Source organism: Dryobates pubescens, chromosome 36 (assembly GCF_014839835.1).
Source record: "Dryobates pubescens isolate bDryPub1 chromosome 36, bDryPub1.pri, whole genome shotgun sequence".
Classification (NCBI taxonomy): domain Eukaryota; kingdom Metazoa; phylum Chordata; class Aves; order Piciformes; family Picidae; genus Dryobates; species Dryobates pubescens.
Genome location: NC_071647.1, coordinates 962,272 through 978,905, shown reverse-complemented (window position 1 = coordinate 978,905; position 16,634 = coordinate 962,272). Strand labels below are relative to the sequence as shown.

Genomic DNA, 16,634 nt, shown 5'->3' with positions numbered 1-16,634 from the left:
CTGAGCCCTGCCGTGGGGGAGCCCTGCCGGGGCTGAGCCCTGCCGTGGGGAGCCCTGCCGAGGGGAGCCCTGCCGAGGGGAGCCCTGCCGGGGCTGAGCCCTGCCGGGGGGAGCCCTGCCGTGGGGAGCCCTGCCGGGGCTGAGCCCTGCCGTGGGGAGCCCTGCCGGGGCTGAGCCCTGCCGAGGCTGAGCCCTGCCGAGGGGGAGCCCTGCCGGGGGGAGCCCTGCCGTGGGGAGCCCTGCCGGGGCTGAGCCCTGCCGTGGGCTGAGCCCTGCCGAGGGGAGCCCTGCCGGGGCTGAGCCCTGCCGGGGGGAGCCCTGCCGAGGCTGAGCCCTGCCGGGGGGAGCCCTGCCGAGGCTGAGCCCTGCCGAGGGGAGCCCTGCCGGGGCTGAGCCCTGCCGGGGGGAGCCCTGCCGAGGCTGAGCCCTGCCGGGGGGAGCCCTGCCGAGGCTGAGCCCTGCCGAGGGGAGCCCTGCCGAGGGGAGCCCTGCCGGGGCTGAGCCCTGCCGAGGGGAGCCCTGCCGAGGCTGAGCCCTGCCGGGGCTGAGCCCTGCCGAGGCTGAGCCCTGCCGGGGGGAGCCCTGCCGAGGCTGAGCCCTGCCGAGGGGAGCCCTGCCGGGGCTGAGCCCTGCCGGGGCTGAGCCCTGCCGGGGGGAGCCCTGCCGGGGCTGAGCCCTGCCGAGGCTGAGCCCTGCCGAGGGGAGCCCTTCCGGGGCTGAGCCCTGCCGGGGGGAGCCCTGCCGGGGCTGAGCGCTGCCGAGGCTGAGCCCTGCCGGGGCTGAGCCCTGCCGGGGGGAGCCCTGCCGAGGGGGAGCCCTGCCGAGGGGAGCCCTGCCGGGGCTGAGCCCTGCCGAGGGTGAGCCCTGCCGAGGGGGAGCCCTGCCGAGGGGGAGCCCTGCCGAGGGGAGCCCTGCCGGGGCTGAGCCCTGCCGAGGCTGAGCCCTGCCGAGGCTGAGCCCTGCCGGGGGGAGCCCTGCCGTGGGGGAGCCCTGCCGGGGCTGAGCCCTGCCGAGGGGGAGCCCTGCCGTGGGGGAGCCCTGCCGAGGCTGAGCCCTGCCGTGGGGGAGCCCTGCCGAGGCTGAGCCCTGCCGGGGCTGAGCCCTGCCGTGGGGGAGCCCTGCCGAGGCTGAGCCCTGCCGTGGGGGAGCCCTGCCGTGGGGGAGCCCTGCCGTGGGGGAGCCCTGCCGGGGCTGAGCCCTGCCGAGGCTGAGCCCTGCCGAGGCTGAGCCCTGCCGTGGGCCACGATTCCTTCTGGCTTTGTGCTGTGGGGGGTGGAGATCAGTGGTGGGAAACCTTGGTGGGTGCCTGCTTGGACAGCTTCCAGGGGGGCTCTGGGGCTGTGGAGCGGGGCATGGGCATCCTGCAGCGTGTCAGGAGCTGGAGGCAGGACCCCAGTGGCTGGGGGAATCCGCTCCCTGCGCGGCAGGGCTGCTGCAGGGCTGCTGCAGGGCTGCTGCAGGGCAGGAGCCACCCCTGCTGGTGCCAGCCGCAGGGCAGCTCCCTGCCGCCCAGGCTGCCTCCCCTCGGCCGTGGCCTGGCAGGTTCCGCGGGGTGGTGGCAGGAGGGGCCTGCCAGGGCTGCGTGCCAGGGCTGGCCGCGGTGCCTGCTGGCAGGCTGCGGGCTCCTGTCGCACTTCCACGTGAGCAGCCCCTGGCTGCAGCTGGAGGAAGCTGGATTGATGGTGCGGGATTAGCCGGGCCGGGCGGCGCCGCCAGAGCGGCCTCGGCTCCGGCTGCTGGGGGGGAGCCCTGCCGGCTGGGGGCAGGGGGCAGGGGGCTCCCCTTGGCTCCCACCGCAGCCTCCTGCCGCTCTGGGGTGTGGAGAGAACCTGGCAGCCCTTCCCAGGGACCTGCAGGCGCAGGGCGGCAGCGCAGTAGCCCGGGGCCGAGTTTCTCTGTGGTCAGCTTTCCCCTGCAGTCCCTGACCGCTTCCTTCCTTCCCACAGGCAATGAGTGACCAGGCCTGCACCCAGCACTGAGCACTGGAGCCACCAGGAGCTGGGCCAGGATGCCAATCCCTCCTCCCCCGCCGCCGCCGCCAGGCCCCCCGCCGCCTCCCACCCTCAGCCAGGTAGGGGCTGCCCGCTGCCCTGGATGGTTGCCCGAGGGGGAGGTGGCCTCTCTGCACGTGGGGCTGCTTGCCAGGGCCCCTGTGCTGTCTCTGGACCTCCTTGGGTGCAGCCTGGGAGGGCTTCAGGTGACCCATGGGCCTCAGAGAGCAGCAGAGCCTGGATGTGGTGGGGGCAGAAGTGGCTTCTTTGCATTGGTGTCCTCTGCCCCACCGTGGCCTGGGAGGGGGAGCAGGGGATCTTGGCTGTGGCTGGAACTGAGCTGTGCCTTGGGTCTAGGTAGGACAGGGTCTGAGCCTTGCCCAAAGGAACAGCAGCAGGGTCACCTGGGCCAGCCTGGTCACTGCAGATGGATGAGAGCCCAGGAGAGGGCTGTGCCTGCCATGGGGCTGTGCCTGCCGCAGGGCTGTGCCTGTGGGGCTGTGCCCACCGCAGGGCTGTCCCTGTGGGGCTGTGCCTGCCGCAGGGCTGTGCCTGTGGGGCTGTGCCTGTGGGGCTGTGCCCACCGCAGGGCTGTGCCTGTGGGGCTGTGCCTGTGGGGCTGTGCCCACCGCAGGGCTGTGCCTGTGGGGCTGTGCCTGTGGGGCTGTGCCCACCGCAGGGCTGTGCCTGTGGGGCTGTGCCTGTGGGGCTGTGCCCTCCGCAGGGCTGTGCCTGTGGGGCTCTGCCTGCCGCGGGGCTGTGCCTGCGGGGCTGTGCCTGCGGGGCTGTCCCTGTGGGGCTGTGCCTGTGGGGCTGTGCCCACCGCAGGGCTGTGCCTGTGGGGCTGTCCCTGTGGGGCTGTGCCTGTGGGGCTGTCCCTGTGGGGCTGTGCCCACCGCAGGGCTGTCCCTATGGGGCTGTGCCTGTGGGGCTGTGCCTGTGGGGCTGTACCTGTGGGGCTGTGCCTGTGGGGCTGTGCCTGTGGGGCTGTGCCCACCGCAGGGCTGTCCCTGTGGGGCTGTGCCTGTGGGGCTGTGCCTGTGGGGCTGTCCCCGTGCTGCTGCTGAGCTGTTCCTGGCCTGCAGGCGAACACTGAGCCGCCCAAGCTGAGCCGGGAGGAGCAGCGAGGCCGCGGAGCGCTCCTGCAGGACATCTGCAAAGGCACCAAGCTGAGGAAGGTGACACAGATCAACGACCGCAGCGCACCCGTGCTGGAGAGTGAGTTCCCTCCCTGGGCACAGCTCCCGGGCTCCCCCCAGCCTGCTTCCCAGCAGCTCCTGGTTGGAGCCGCTGCTGAGCCCTCCCTGCCTCTCTCCTTGCAGAGCCCAAGGGCGGCGGCGGCTACGGCTGCGGCTCCGCCGCCCTGCAGCCCAAGGGTGGCCTCTTCCAGGGCGGTGTGCCCAAGCTCAGGCCCGTGGGAGCCAAGGAGAGCTCAGGTAATGGCTGCCTGCCCGTGGCTTCGGTGGGGCTTCCCTGGGGAGGGCCCCAGCGGGAGGCAGCTGAGGATCTTGGCCGGGGGGATTCCAGCTGGTTAGAGGCAGCGACCCCAAGTCAGCACCCCGCGTGTGGCCGCAGCGTCCCCCTGCGCAGAGCTGCTCCTGGGGCTGGGAGCTGAGGGCTCCTCTGGTGTTTTCCGTGGCAGGCTGCCTTCAGCAGGCCAGAGAGCGGGGAGCTGTGTGGCTGAGCGCGGTGCCAGCGCCCTGCCCGTGCCAGACAGGCTGCTCCTGTGCCACACAGGCTCAGGGACCGGGCAGGTCGCTCCCGCTGCCTCCTGGCCCTCTCCGTGCCTGGCTGCTCACTCAGCCTTCCCTGCCCACAGACAGCGCCGGTAAGCAAACCCTGCAAGTGCCCGGTGCCAGAGGAGCCGCCCCCAGGCCCCCGGTGCCGGCCAGCAACAGCCGACCTCAGGATGACGCCGACGGCAGCCGGGGCTCTCCGCCGGAGCTGCCGCGCACGCAGAGGCCTTCCCTGCCGGACCTCTCCCGGCCCAACACGGCCGGCGGCACCGGCATGAAGCACAGCTCCTCCGCGCCGCCGCCGCCCGGCCGCCGAGCCGCCGCCCCTCCCGCACCCCCTCCGGCGCACGGCGCCAAGGTCGCCGCCTACAACCGGGAGAAGCCCCTGCCGCCCACCCCGGGACAGCGACCGCCCGCCGGCAGGGACGGGCCCCCCGCCCCGCCCCCCATCAAACCCCCTCCCTCCCCAGTCAGTATCCGAACGGCGTCGGGAGCTCAGGGCCAGTCTCTCGCCCCCCCGCCCCCCCCCTTATCGGCAACCCCCCGGTGTCCCCAACGGCCCTTCCAGCCCCATCAACGAGTCGGCCCCGGAGCTGCCGCAGAGACACAACTCCCTGCACAGGAAGACGCCGGGCCCCCTGCGGGGGCTGGCCCCGCCGCCGCCCGCCGCCTCCCCCTCCCTGCAGAGCAGCCGCCCACCGCCGCCGGCCAGAGACCCCCCGAGCCGCGGAGCAGGTGAGAGCCCTCCCCTCTGCCGGGCCCCGGGAGCAGCCCTGCTGGCTCAGGATGCGGCCACCTGCCCGGGGGGTGCTGGGGGAGATGCCAGGGGCAGAGTCGGCGCCGGGGCACAGGGAGGCTTCGCCCAGTCCTGGCGGTCGGGGTTGAGCCAGGGGCAGGGGCTGCACTGTGCCCTTCAGTCCCTGTCCCTGGCCTCCCCCTCCCCAGCTCCTTCCACGCCTGATGGTGCTGGGCTGTGGCTGCCTGTGAGGTGGTTGTGTCCTGGGGTGGGAGGTGAGAACATGGTGGAGCCAGAGCTGTGGGCACTGCGGTTGCTTCCCAAATGTCACCGGGGAGAGGTGACCGAAAGCAGCGGCAGAGCAGGGAGAAGCCTTCCCCTGGGCACCATCCTGCCCCTCCCCGGGCTGCTGCTGGCGCTGTGTGGCTCAGAGTGCAGCTCTGTGGCTGCGGGTGCAGGGTGTTGGTGTCAGACCCCCTCTGGAGGGGGTGGCTGGGTGGAAGCTGCTGGCCCTTCCCACCCTTCCCTCGCTGGGTGTGAGGCTGCCCCGGCCTGGCAGCGGTGGCTGTGCCCTCCCCGCGCGCTCCTGGGCTCCGCGTCCAGACCGCAGCTCCCGCCTGGGCCCCTGCCAAGCCGCTCTGTCCTTCCGGCCCTGCCAGAATCCCTCCTTTGAGTTATGGCTGGGGATCTGCTCTGTTAAGTCTGGCTGTAATTAGCCTAATGAGGAGCATGAGCTGCCACTGTGCGTCCGTGGGAGGCTGGGCGAGAGCCAGAGGTGGGTCGGAGGGGACCTGGCTCCTGTCACCGCCTCGGCGGCGCTGCGGACGTGGCTGCCCAGCCCCGGCAGGCAGCGTCCTGCCTCCACCTGCAGCTGCTGCCCTCAAGCCCTGGAGCGTGCAAGCTCAGGGCTGCTCCTTGGGTCCCCTCTTGCGCAGAGGGTGACCTCAGCCCGGCTGTGTGGGGGTCTGGAGCAGCGCCGGGGGGGCGGGCAGCGAGCGGCGGGGGCGCAGGCTGGGCCGTCCCCGCAGCTGGCAGCAGGAACGAGCTGTGAGCAGCCAGCAGGAAATCTCCTCTGGGTGTGTGCAGGAGCATCCCCGGGCCGGCTGCGCTGGCCGCCGGCCTGGCCTGGCTCAGCAGCCGGCCTGGCTCAGCAGCCGGCCTGGAAAGCTCCCTCGGAGCACGTCCCTGGCCCCGCTGCCGAGGGGAGGGTTTGCCCCGGGGACGCCGGGCCCCGGCGGGCAGCGGCGCTGAGCCAGCTTCCCTTGCAGCCCCTCCGCCCCCGCCGCCGATGCTGCGCAACGGGGGGCGTGACGCCCCCCCGCCCCCGCCCCCCTACAGGCTGCACCCCTCTGCCGAGCCCCCCAGCCGAGGGAAGCCTCCCCCGCCGCCCACCAGGACCCCGGCCGGGCCGCCGCCGCCGCCGCCTCCCGTGCGCAACGGGCACCGGGACTCCATCTCCACTGTCAGAGCGTTCCTGGGTGAGTGGGTGCCAGGCTGCCAGGCCAGGCTCCTGGGGCAGGCCGGAGCTGGGGTGCAGAAGGTCCTGGTGCAGAACCAAGGCCTTCAGCTGCGCTCGTCCAGAGCTGCCCACCCTGACCTGCCCCTTCTCCCCCCTCCCTGCAGATGACTTCGAATCCAAGTACTCCTTCCATCCTGTCGAGGACTTCCCAGCCCCTGAGGAATTCAAGTACTTCCAGAGAATCTACCCCAGCAAAACAAACAGAGGTAAGGGGGGAGGGGGAGGAGGAGGAGGAGGAGGAGGAGGAAGAGGAGGAGGAGGAGGTGTTTTGCTGTCCTGCATGGCCTGGCCTGGTAGCTGCCAGGAGGTGCCAGCAGTGTAGCCATGGCCACCCACTGTCCTGTTTGTCCCTGAGCAGAGGCTGGTGTGAGCCACCCTGAGTCCCAGGCTCCCAATCCCTGTCCCTCCCTCTGCAGCAGCATCGCCCTGGGGTCTGCACATGCTCCCTGTGCTGCTGGGCTCGGGGTGGGGGCTGAGGCTTTGGGCCGTGGGGGTGTCCCAACCCCACCTGTCCCCTCTTTTGCCCCCTGGCCTGTGGCAGAGAAGCAGCACAGGGCCTGTTCCTTCCTGCCCTAAGGGGCTGGGGTGGTTAGACAGCGACCCGAGGCGTGAGGCAGGAGCCCCGGGGGGTGCCAGGAGGGGCCCTGAGCGGTGGCACCGGGGCCCGGGGCCGCCCAGAGCGCCCCTGCCCGGCGCGGTGCCGCGGCAGCCCTGCGGCTCCCGGAGGAGACTCCGGGGAGCAGGGGAAGCTTCGTTTATTTTTAGAGCCATGAATGTTTAATGTGGATTTGAAAGGCCCTGAGCCCCCGGTGCCTGCTGCAGCGGCTGCTGCGCCGCGCAGCTCCCCGGCTCTGCGGGGAGCATGCGGTGGGGGGGGGGCGGCTGCTGTGGGGGTGTGGAGGAGGGAAAGGAGCTGGAGCCAGCGCTGCAGAGCAGCAGGGCTGGCAGGGCTGGCAGGGCTGGCAGGGCTGGCAGCGCTGGCAGCGCAGGGCACCCTGTGCCAGCCCTCCCCGTGCCGCTGCTGCTCTCTCTAATGGGTTTTCTTCTCTCGCAGCTATGCGTGGAGCCCCCCCCCTGCCCCCCATCCCCAGGTGAGAGCAGGCCACAGGGGCAGCTTGTTCCTGAGCAGAGAGATGAGCTCCTTCCCCTTCCTGCGCCGGGGCCTTCCCCACCTCCCAGCCCCCCAGGACCCTGCATGAGACGCTCCCAGCAGCCTCGGCTCTCCCAGCGGCGCCAGGACGAGCAGATCCCCCCCGGCCCAGCTCTCTCCACCAGCCCACCCTCACCTGCAGGTCTCCCCCGGGGACTCCTTGACCTCGCTGCTGAGCCTGGCTGGGTCCTTCCCTCCTCACCGATCCCAGGCCCAGCCGCAGCGCCAGGACTTGAGGCAGAGGCCGAGCTGTGCCCAGCTGGTTGATGGGACCAGAAGTGGTGGCTCAGGGCCCAGTTCCTTGGGCATGGAGAGGAGCTGGGGTAGGTCAGGACAGAGATGCTCTGCGTGACCACCGGCGGCGGAGCCAGGGGGGCCAGGAGGGGCTGGCAGAGCCCTGCTGCCCCGCCCCAGCCCATTGCTATTTTGCACAGGAGCCAGTGGAGGAGTGGGGGGTGGGGGAGTTGGACCATCTGGGGAGACCCCAACAATGCTGGGGGTGGGCTGGGGACATCCTCAGTGCCACCCAGCGCTGGGGTAAGAGCATTGCTGGTGGTGGCCTCCTGGCTTTTAACACTAAGTTACCAAACCCCAGCATTTTAAGGGGGGGAACACTAATGCTCCATGGAGGAGGCCGGGGGGGGAGGGGGGCTTTGGTTGTTCCGGTTCTTCGGTGGTGGGGGGCACGGGGAGGGAGCTGGGGCCGCGGCCCCCGTGCCGGGGGGGTGGGCTGACGCGTTGCCTTACACTGCCCTGTCCGGCTGCCGGTACCGGGCGGCTGTCTCTGTACTCACGGTTCGGGGGGGGCTGGACATTAACTGTAGTTACTGATCTCTTTTGTACGTTGTAAACTGCTTGTACTGTAGGAGGGCAGTGGGCTCGCTGTGGGGGGTGCTGACCCCCTCCCCTCCCTGACTGTTGTGGGGGTTGGGTTTGGGTTGGGTTTGTTCTCTTTTGTTGTTTTGGTTTGGTTTTCTTTTCTATGAAGATGGAAAACTCTCCCAGTTTGGACTGGAGCGCAGCAGTGCAGGGCAAAGGCTGCTCATGGAGGAGGGGAGGGGGTCCCTGGAGGATGAGGACCCCTCAGCCCCACCAGTGCTGCTGTTTGGTTCAAATAAAGGTCAAAAAAGGTTCTCCCCAAGCGCTGGGTGCCCCCCCCGGGGAGTGGGGGCTGTTTTAAGAGGGAACAATAAAAACCCAGGAGCTTGAAACTGCATTTAAATAAAAGTAATAAAGATACCGAGTGATGCTGGCTCCTGTCTGGGGGGTGGGCAAAGGGAAGAGGGACACTGCAGGGGGGCTCTGGACCTCCCTGGGGACCCCTCCTCTCCTCTGGCGGGAGGGGGCTGTTGTTCCAGGGCCTGTCAGGGCTGTGGGAGAAACTAGGAAGGGAGGATGGGGGAAGTGCTGGGGAGGTGGGAATGGAGGTACTGAAAGCATGGGAAGGCAGGGCTGGGGATGCTGGGGGCACTGGCGAGTCAGGACTGGGGACGCTGGGAAGGCTGAGCTGGGGGCGCGATAGGGTCCCGCTCCGGCAGACCACAGCTCCCAGCATGCCCTGCGCACCTTCGCTGATTGGCTGCTGGGCGACCGCCCCTCCCCTCGGCCGCGGCTCTTTGGCGCGATACTTTGCGATTGGCGGAGGTAGCCGGCGGAGCAGCCAATGGGGCGGTGGGGGCGGGCCCGGGCCGGCCTGGTGGCGGGAAGTGCGGAGCCGGAGCTGAATTGGCGCGAGAAGGTCGGTGGCAGCGGAGCGGGGTCAGGGACGGGAGCGGGGAGATGGGGGGCTCCGGGGGCACGGGAGGCTTGGGGGAACTCCGGAGAGAGCAGGGAGCTCAGGCGGGTAGGGCTGCGCCGGTGTGGCGGTGATTGGGAGCGGAGGTTCGGAGTGGGGCTGGGGCGAGCGAGCAGGACGATATGGCAGGGGAGAAGCAGAGGCGGGTGGGAGCTGCGGCCTGGGGGACTTCTCTTCTGACCTACGTCTCACCTCTGTCCGCAGACCCCCACTATGGCCAGCAAGAGCCCGCAGCAGCAGCAACCCACCATCGGCTTTCCCCGCAGGAGGAGCTCCCGCTGCCTCGCCACCCCCACGGCCAAGAGCGGCCCTGGCTCCTCCACCCCGCGGCTGTCGCCATGCCCCGCAGCTTCGGGTCCTGCGGAGCCCGGCCGGGCGGCCTCCAGCACATGCTCGGCTAGGCCCAACCTGCTTCCCCTGAGCCCCCGCAAGCGCCTGGGTAAGCCTCACTTCTACTGCTCCCTCCCCTGGGACCCCCTAAGAAAGGTTTTTTTCCGGGGGCCACCCTTTTCCTGAGAGCTGCTGTGGGGCGAAGACTTCACCCTGCTGGTGCTGGGGCAGGTGAACCGACCCAGCTCCATCCTGTCCCTTGCACAGCTGCGTTTGTGGCTTCCATTCAGTTTCAGGAGGATAAAGCTGCTCCTGGGGGGCTGAAGCGTGAAGCCTCCTCTGGGGAGAGCCACACCGGGTTGCAGACCTCTCTTTGCACACAAGCTCACCGGGAGGGCACCGGGCTCTGGCCCCGGGCTCTTGGCCACTCCACTGACCCTTCTGCTTCCTCCCCAGGCGATGACAACCTCTGCAACATCCCCCACGCCCAGCCCTGCTCCCCGGCCAAGCGCAGCAAGGAGAACCAGGGGCGCCGCCTGCTCTTCGGGGACCCCTCAGCCTCCCCTGAGAAGCTCAGCAGCCCGGGGCCAGCCCTGCGGCGTGGAGGGCAGGAGACCCCCGAGAGCTCGGGGCCCGGGGGGCAGCCTGCCCGCAGCCAGCTCTTCAGGCAGGAAGGTGACTGTGGTTGGGAAGGGGCACAGGGTCCTGGGGGGTGGCACAGCCCCCACTGAGCCTTCTCTGTCCTCGACACAGGCACCTGCTACCAGCAGGCCAAGCGGGCGCTGCACGCGGCGGTGCCCGAGCGCCTCCATGCCAGGGAGAGGGAGACTGGCATCATCCGGCAGTTCCTGCGGGACCACCTCTGCGGGCGCCGGCCAGGCAGCCTCTACATCAGCGGTGCCCCTGGCACGGGGAAGACAGCCTGCCTGAGCCGGGTGCTGCTCGACTGCAAGGTGGGCTGGGGGGGTCCCCTCCTGGGGTGCTGGTGGCGCAGGCTGGTTGGCAAGGAGAGGGGGTGGCAAGTGGCCGGGGGGCAGGGATGCCGCGGGGGCAGCGGGCGGCGCGTGGTGTAACGCTCACCCCCCTGGCAGGCTGAGCTCACCGGCAGCAAAACCATCGTCCTGAACTGCATGGCACTGAGCGGCCCAGCGGGCATCTTCCCTGCCCTGGCACAGGAGCTGGGCCTGCCCGGTGCCACCGGCCGGGAGGGCGTGCGGCGGCTGGAGAAGCAGCTGACAGCCCAGGGGCCCATGGTGTGAGTTGCCTGCCCTGGGGGAGGGGGGGGGGGGGGGGGGGGTCCCTCCTCGGCAGCCTGGCAGCAGCTCTCCCTGCTCAGGGTGGTGCAAGCAGGCTGGGGGGCGCTGGGCAGAGCCAGGCTGACTTGGGCTCCCCCTCTGCCTGCAGCCTGCTGGTGCTGGACGAGCTGGACCAGCTGGAGAGCAAAGGGCAGGATGTGCTCTATACCCTCTTCGAGTGGCCACGGCTGCCAGGCTCCAGGCTCGTCCTCGTGGGTGAGTGCGTGGCAGCGTGGTGCTGCCCACCCTGGGGACCTTCTCTGTTCTGGGGGCTCGAGGTGGGGGGTTTGTCTTTGGACAACTCCATCCTCAGGATACAAATCCACTTCCCCTCCCTTCCCTCCTCACCCTGCTGTGCCCACAGGCTTGGCCAACGCCTTGGACCTGACTGACCGCAGCCTGGCCAGGCTCAGTGCCCACCCAGCTGGCAGCCCTCAGCTGCTGCACTTCCCGCCCTACACCCGGGAGCAGCTCACTGCCATCCTGACAGAGCGGCTGGGACAGGTGGGGACACGGAAGGGACACGCAGAGGGTGGCCTGGGCTCTGTGCCCATGGCAGCAGTGCTGATGGGCACTGTGTGGTGCCTTGGCAGGTGCCCGGTGCCCCTGTCCTGGATGCTGCTGCGCTCCAGTTCTGTGCCCGCAAGGTCTCCGCCGTCTCCGGTGACGCTCGCAAGGCCCTGGACGTCTGCAGGTCAGTGCCAGCTGCAAAACCCCACGGTGCCAGGACTGGTGTGAGCCCTGCCCGGCTCCCTGGCACTGGGGGTGCCCGCAGCAGGGTGGCAGCTCTGCCTGGCACTTAAGGCTGTCCCTCCCCAGGCGCGCAGTGGAGGTGCTGGAGCTGGAGGTGCGGAGCCAGACCCTGCTCAAGCCTCTGCCTGGTGGTGAGTGGCTGCTGGAGCAGACCCCAAACCCCACAAGGGGCTGCCTCATGGAGGGGTCTGGGGTCCCTCTCTGGGGTCCCAGCTCTGTGCTTCCCCCCTCCCCCTGTCTCCTTTCCCTGATGTCCCCTCCTGCCCCACAGGAGCCTCCTCGCCGCCCCCAGCCCCACGGCGTGTGGGGCTCCTGCACGTCTCCCGCGTCCTCTCGGAGGTGTTTGGGGACCGGCTGGCAGGGGGGGGCCGGGGGGCCCAGGACAGCTTCCCCCTGCAGCAGAAGCTGCTGCTCTGCTCCATGCTGCTGCTCGCCCGGCGCCTGCACACCCGGGAGGTGACGCTGGGGAAGGTGAGGGACTGAGAGACCACCTTGGAGCGGGTGGGGGTGGGGAGTGGGTGGGTGTTGTGGGGGGGTGTGGTGCGTCTCCCTTGGGTGCAGTGCAGTGATGTGACCCCCACCCTGCCTTCCCCAGCTGCATGACACCTACAGCCAGGTCTGCCGGCAGCAGCAGCTCCCCGCCGTGGACCAGGCCGAGTGCCTGTCCCTGGTCACCCTGCTGGAGTCCCGCGGCGTCCTCGAGCTGAAGAAGGCCAAGGAGGTTCGGCTGGCCAAGGTACCTGGTGGGGCTGGGGGCTGGCAGCGGGGCTGGGGGCTGGCAGCGTGGTGCTGAGCACCTCTCCTCTCCCCCTTCCCCCCCAGGTGTCTCTGAAGATGGAGGAGGCAGCAGTGGAGCACACGCTGCGGGACGTGACGCTGGTGGGCAGCATCCTGGCCCAGGGCCTGCACTAGCCCCTTGGCAGCCCCCTGGCAGCCCCCTCCCCGTGTGTGAGCCTGGCAGGCTCTGCTCTGGGGCATGGTTTGGGCTGCTCTGGGGGCTGGGGGCACGTTTTGGCCAGGCAGGAGCAGGGGAATGGCTCCTGCAGGCTCCTGTGTCGGTTGAGTCCTGCCCTGTTTTAAGCGTTGTTAATATCAAGTTTGTTGTTACTTCTGTGTGGCTTTAGCAGAGGCAGGAGCCTGGCACCCACAAGAGCCAGGGGCTGTGGGTGCCCCTGGCCCCACTCCACCCCTGGCACACTCAACCCTGGTGTCACTCCTGCTGTCACCCAGGGATGTGTCCCCTCCTGGCTCCTTCAGAACCTCTGGGGTCCCCTTCCCCAGACTCTGCCTGCACTGCTCCTGGTGCCAGCCCCCCTCTGCCTGCTGCTGCTGCCAGGGGGGTGCCCAATGTGCCTGGCTCCAGGCTGTGCCCAGCTGGAGGGCAGGGGGGCAGTGGGGCTCTATCTTCTCCTTCAATAAAATGGTACCAGTGCAGCCCTGGCTCTTGGTTCTGCCTCTCCCCAGGGTGGGGGGTCCCAGCCCTTCTCCCCCAAGCCTGCAGTGCCCCCCCCAGCCCTGGCCCCAGCTCCTCTGCTCCTGACACAGAATGGAAGCTTTGACCTAATTTTGCAGCTTCCCTGGCTGGGGCTGGGGGGGGCAGGCGGGGAGGGGGCTGGGGCTGCCCCACATCCACTCATTGCCACTCAGCTCCTGGCCACAGGGGAGGCCACCACTGAACTGGGTGTCCTGGGGTGGCCTCTCCTTCCTACCCCCTGCTTTGGCACACTGGCACTGCCCATCAGTGCTGTGCCAGGGGGCACCTTGGGGCCAGGTCAGGCCCTGGCTGCTGCGTCCTATCCTCTTCGCCATGGGAAACTGAGGCAGGGGCAGCGTGGCAGGGCTGGGGGCGGCAGGGCTGGGGGCAGGTGCTGGCACCGGCTGGGCCCCAAGCGTGGCTCAGCCGCTGGCTGCCGTGGGGCTATTTATAGCCAGGGCTGCCATGTGGCAGACGTGCGGTGGCACAGGGAGGGGGCAGCGGGTTCGAGCCAGGCTCTGCCCGCCCTGCTCCACGTCCCTGTCCCCACCTCCCCGTGCCAGGGAGCAAGGGGGGGTCCCTGTCCCCACACCCCAGGGCTGAGTGGGGATTGGCATTCCCAAACCCATGGGCAGCTGTGTAGGAGGGCACAGACAGGGCACTGGGGCCATCCGCCACGCCTGGGCAGGTCTGGGTTGTGCTGGGCACCCCGGGGTGAGGTTAGAGGTTCCCTGCTCCTGGCACTGCCCCCTGGGTGTCCTGGCGAGGTGGACAGCAGGGTGACAGGGAGGGTGTGGCGACAGATGTCCTCGCCGTGCCAGGCTGCCGCTGTGCCCGCGGCTGTGCCGGGCCTGGCTCTGCTCTCTGCCGCAGTGGATGAAAAATCGATGGCGCAGACGGCTCCAGCCGCGCGGGGCCGGGGCCGGGGCCGGGGCCGGGGCCGGGGCCGGGGCCGTTCGTCAGCGCTCGGCGAGGGGCAGGGGCAGCGCCGGGGCAGGGGCAGCGCAGCTCGGGGGCATCTCTGCTGCCACCAGGACACGCCGGAGCCCGCGCCGTGCCCAGGGCAGCAGCAGCAGCGTCAGGGAGAGACCGAGGTGCCACCGGGACCCTGTCCCCCCCCGCCCGACGCTGGCACACGTGTGCCCACGTCGCCTGGCTCCCGCACGCACGTGCCGTGCCCACGGGGCCGGGCAGTGCCCAGCCGTGCCGCGGCCGGCCTCGGGTGTGCGTGTCCGGCTGCGCGGCCGCCCGCCTGTGCGTGGCGGGGCCCGGTGCCCCCTCGGCGGTGTCCCCGGTGCCCCCTCGGCGGTGTCCCCGGTGCCCCCTCGGCGGTGTCCCCGGTGCCCCGGCCGTCTCCCTGTCCTCCCTTGCACTCTCCTTACATAAGCGGCCACGTGGCGGGCACGGCCCCCTCCTGCCGCTCCGTCACCGCCGGCACCCAGATTCCATCTGACAGCCCCGTTCCGCTCGGCTGCGCTCCTGCCGGGCACCGGGGCCGGGGGTGCGGGGCAGGACCCCGCGCAACCCCGCCACGCTGGCACCGGGCCCCGCGAGGGCTGCAGGCCTCGGTGGGATGGGGACGGCGGGCGCCCAGCCCTGCCCCGGCGGCACCTCCTCTGCGCACCCTGGCACCCCAACAATCCTGCCGCTGCCCTGCCGGCCTTCGGCATCGCCAGGCTGCAGGACAGGCTGGGGATGGGCACCAGGCAGCCAGGCAGGATCCGGCCGGGGATGGGTCTGGGGTGGGGAAGGGTCCCCGGTGCCCAGCGGCCACCCCGGTGGGCCGCAGAGGGGGCGGTGGGTTGGCCTCGGTGCACATCTGGGAGTGATTTGGCACATTCCTCTGGGCTGAGCACATGCCGGCGGCTGGGCCTCGCCAGCCCTGGCGCTGCCGAGGGGACCGCGGCCGCCGCAGGCCGCCTGTGCCAGGCCTGGCTGCCCGCGGCTGGGCCCTCCTGCTGGGCGCCCAGGGGAAACTGAGGCACAGGAGCGGCCTGGTGGGCGCCCAGCCCTCCTGGTAGAGGGTGCTGCAGGGTCCGGGGGCGGCGAAGGAAGCAATGCACCCCAGAACGCTCCTGGCTTGCTTGAATGAATGAATGAATGAACGAACTGATGGTGTATTGAGGAGGGGGCAGTCAGCAGGTCAGGGGAGGGTCTCAAGGGAGGTTGCTCTGCTGCTGCTATGCTTTGCCCAAGGGAGGCCACGGTTGGGAGGCCAGAGTTCAGAGCTGAGATCCCCAGTGCAAGAGACAAGGAGCGACTGGAGAGAGGCCAGCGGAGGCCAGGAGGGCCTGGAGCCTCTCCACGAGGAGCAAAGGCTGAGAGCCTGGAGCAGAGCAGCCCCAGAGGGGATCTGAGCAATGCTCAGCAAGAGCTAAATGGTGGGGGGCAAGAGGCTGGGGCCAGGCTCTGCTGAGTGGTGCCCAGGGACAGGACAAGGGGCACAAAGTGGTACCCAGGAGGCTCCATCTGAGCAGGAGGAGAAAGTTGTTTGTTGTGAGGCTGCTGGAGGCCTGGAGCAGGCTGCCCAGAGAGGTGGTGGAGTCTCCTGCTGTGGAGAGCTTCCAGCCTTCCCCGGCCATTGTGCTGCTGGGCAAGCTGCTGTGGGTGCCCTGCTGGGGCGGGGGGGGGTTGGGCTGGGTGAGCTCCAGCCAAAAAAACCCCCCGCAACCCAAGCGCTTGCGCGGCCCCTTTAAGAGCCCCCTCCCCAGCCTCCCCGCGGCGCGCGCACCCGCTCGCGCTCCTTCCGCCTTCTCGAGACTTCAAAGAGTTGCTGGCCCCGCCCGCGCTCCGCCCCGCCAGCCGCAGGGGCACCGCCCCTGGGGGCGTGCTATTGGCTGGCGGGACGGAGCGTGGGCGGGGCCTGCACAAGGAGGGGCGGAGCTTCCTCGCCTCTCTCCCCCCTCCCACCTCCGCCGCCGCTGCCGCCGCCGCCGCCCCGCCCGGCCCAGCCCCGGGTAAAGTTTCCCCGCGAGCACATGACTCGCAATGGCCGCGGCCGCCGCTCGTTAAGCCCCCCCCTCCTTCTCTTTCTCCTCCTCCCTCCGTTAACCCCCCCTCCCCACCTTCCTCCTCCTTCTCTCTCCTTAGGCCGGGTTGTTTCCCACCCCCACCCCACCCCCCTCCAGCCCCCCCTCCGTTTCCCGATCCCCGCCGCCGCCATGCAACCGCCACCGGGAGCTTCCCGGTTTTAAGGATCTCGGTGTGAAGTCGCCGTGATCAGGTAATGAGTGGGGCCTGTGGTCTCCCGTGGGTCCGATTTTGGGGGGGGGCGGGGGAATTAGTCGTTGTTTCGGTGAAACGGTTGCGGGGGGTGATCGCCGTGATTTGATTACGGGAGTGCCGGGACCGGGTGAGGGTGGTGGGTGCTTGTCCTGCAGTGTATCCAGGAACTCCCGCACTTCGCCCCCGGTGGGGTGTCCTCGAATTGGGAGGGGCTGTTGGGGGTCTTGTTTGGCGGGGGGGTGGTCCCAGGAAGTTGGGGACCCCCTCTCCGGGAGGCGGCGCTGGGGTTTCCCCCCGGTAAGACGGGATCCTGGGGATCCCCCCCTCGCTCCGTCCGATCCCCGCGGCGGGTTGAGGGCCCCTGCCTGGCGGAGGCTGCCGTGAGCCCCAGAGGGGCAACGTTCCTCCCCGCCCCAGTTCCGGATCCAGGCTTTTCCTCGGGCTTGGCGGTGCTGGGCCCCCCCACCTCTGCCGTTTACCGGTGCTGGAGTCCCCCCTCCCGGGATCGGTTGGCTGGACGCTCCCGAGCGGCAGCGCTGCCCCCCTTCACCACCTCCGGGGCACCTCCAACGCTCTGGTTTCCCCCCCGGCCGTCTCCGGAGGGCCGGGACACCGCTACGGAGCACGGTA

General features: G+C 70.2%; 2 protein-coding genes across 2 annotated transcripts; both read left to right on the top strand.

Annotated features, from left to right (window-relative positions):
- The first annotated feature begins 1,939 nt into the window (after nucleotides 1-1,939).
- WIPF2 (WAS/WASL interacting protein family member 2) lies at nucleotides 1,940-7,762 on the top strand. The gene is given in 8 exon segments (XM_054176750.1): nucleotides 1,940-2,071; nucleotides 3,077-3,209; nucleotides 3,314-3,427; nucleotides 3,811-4,247; nucleotides 4,249-4,462; nucleotides 5,732-5,941; nucleotides 6,087-6,188; nucleotides 7,037-7,762. Coding segments are annotated over 8 exon segments (1,314 nt in total). The 5' UTR covers nucleotides 1,940-2,008; the 3' UTR covers nucleotides 7,078-7,762.
- Nucleotides 7,178-12,225, top strand: CDC6 (cell division cycle 6). The gene is made up of 13 exons (XM_054176599.1): nucleotides 7,178-7,274; nucleotides 8,781-8,870; nucleotides 9,133-9,366; nucleotides 9,714-9,932; nucleotides 10,011-10,210; nucleotides 10,349-10,512; nucleotides 10,662-10,768; nucleotides 10,917-11,056; nucleotides 11,146-11,246; nucleotides 11,372-11,436; nucleotides 11,577-11,776; nucleotides 11,901-12,041; nucleotides 12,128-12,225. The coding sequence occupies exons 1-13, from the start codon at nucleotides 7,178-7,180 to the stop codon at nucleotides 12,215-12,217; spliced, it is 1,848 nt and encodes a 615-aa protein (XP_054032574.1). The 3' UTR covers nucleotides 12,218-12,225.
- The last annotated feature ends 4,409 nt before the right edge of the window (nucleotides 12,226-16,634 follow it).

Bases quoted from the DNA above. Each gene is read 5' to 3' on its own strand.
- CDC6 (XM_054176599.1), top strand. From the start codon at position 7,178: ATGAGACGCTCCCAGCAGCCTCGGCTCTCCCAGCGGCGCCAGGACGAG. The intron at 9,933-10,010 runs GTGACTGTGGTT...TCCTCGACACAG, and splicing joins CCAGCTCTTCAGGCAGGAAG to GCACCTGCTACCAGCAGGCC. The intron at 10,769-10,916 runs GTGAGTGCGTGG...CTGTGCCCACAG, and splicing joins CTCCAGGCTCGTCCTCGTGG to GCTTGGCCAACGCCTTGGAC.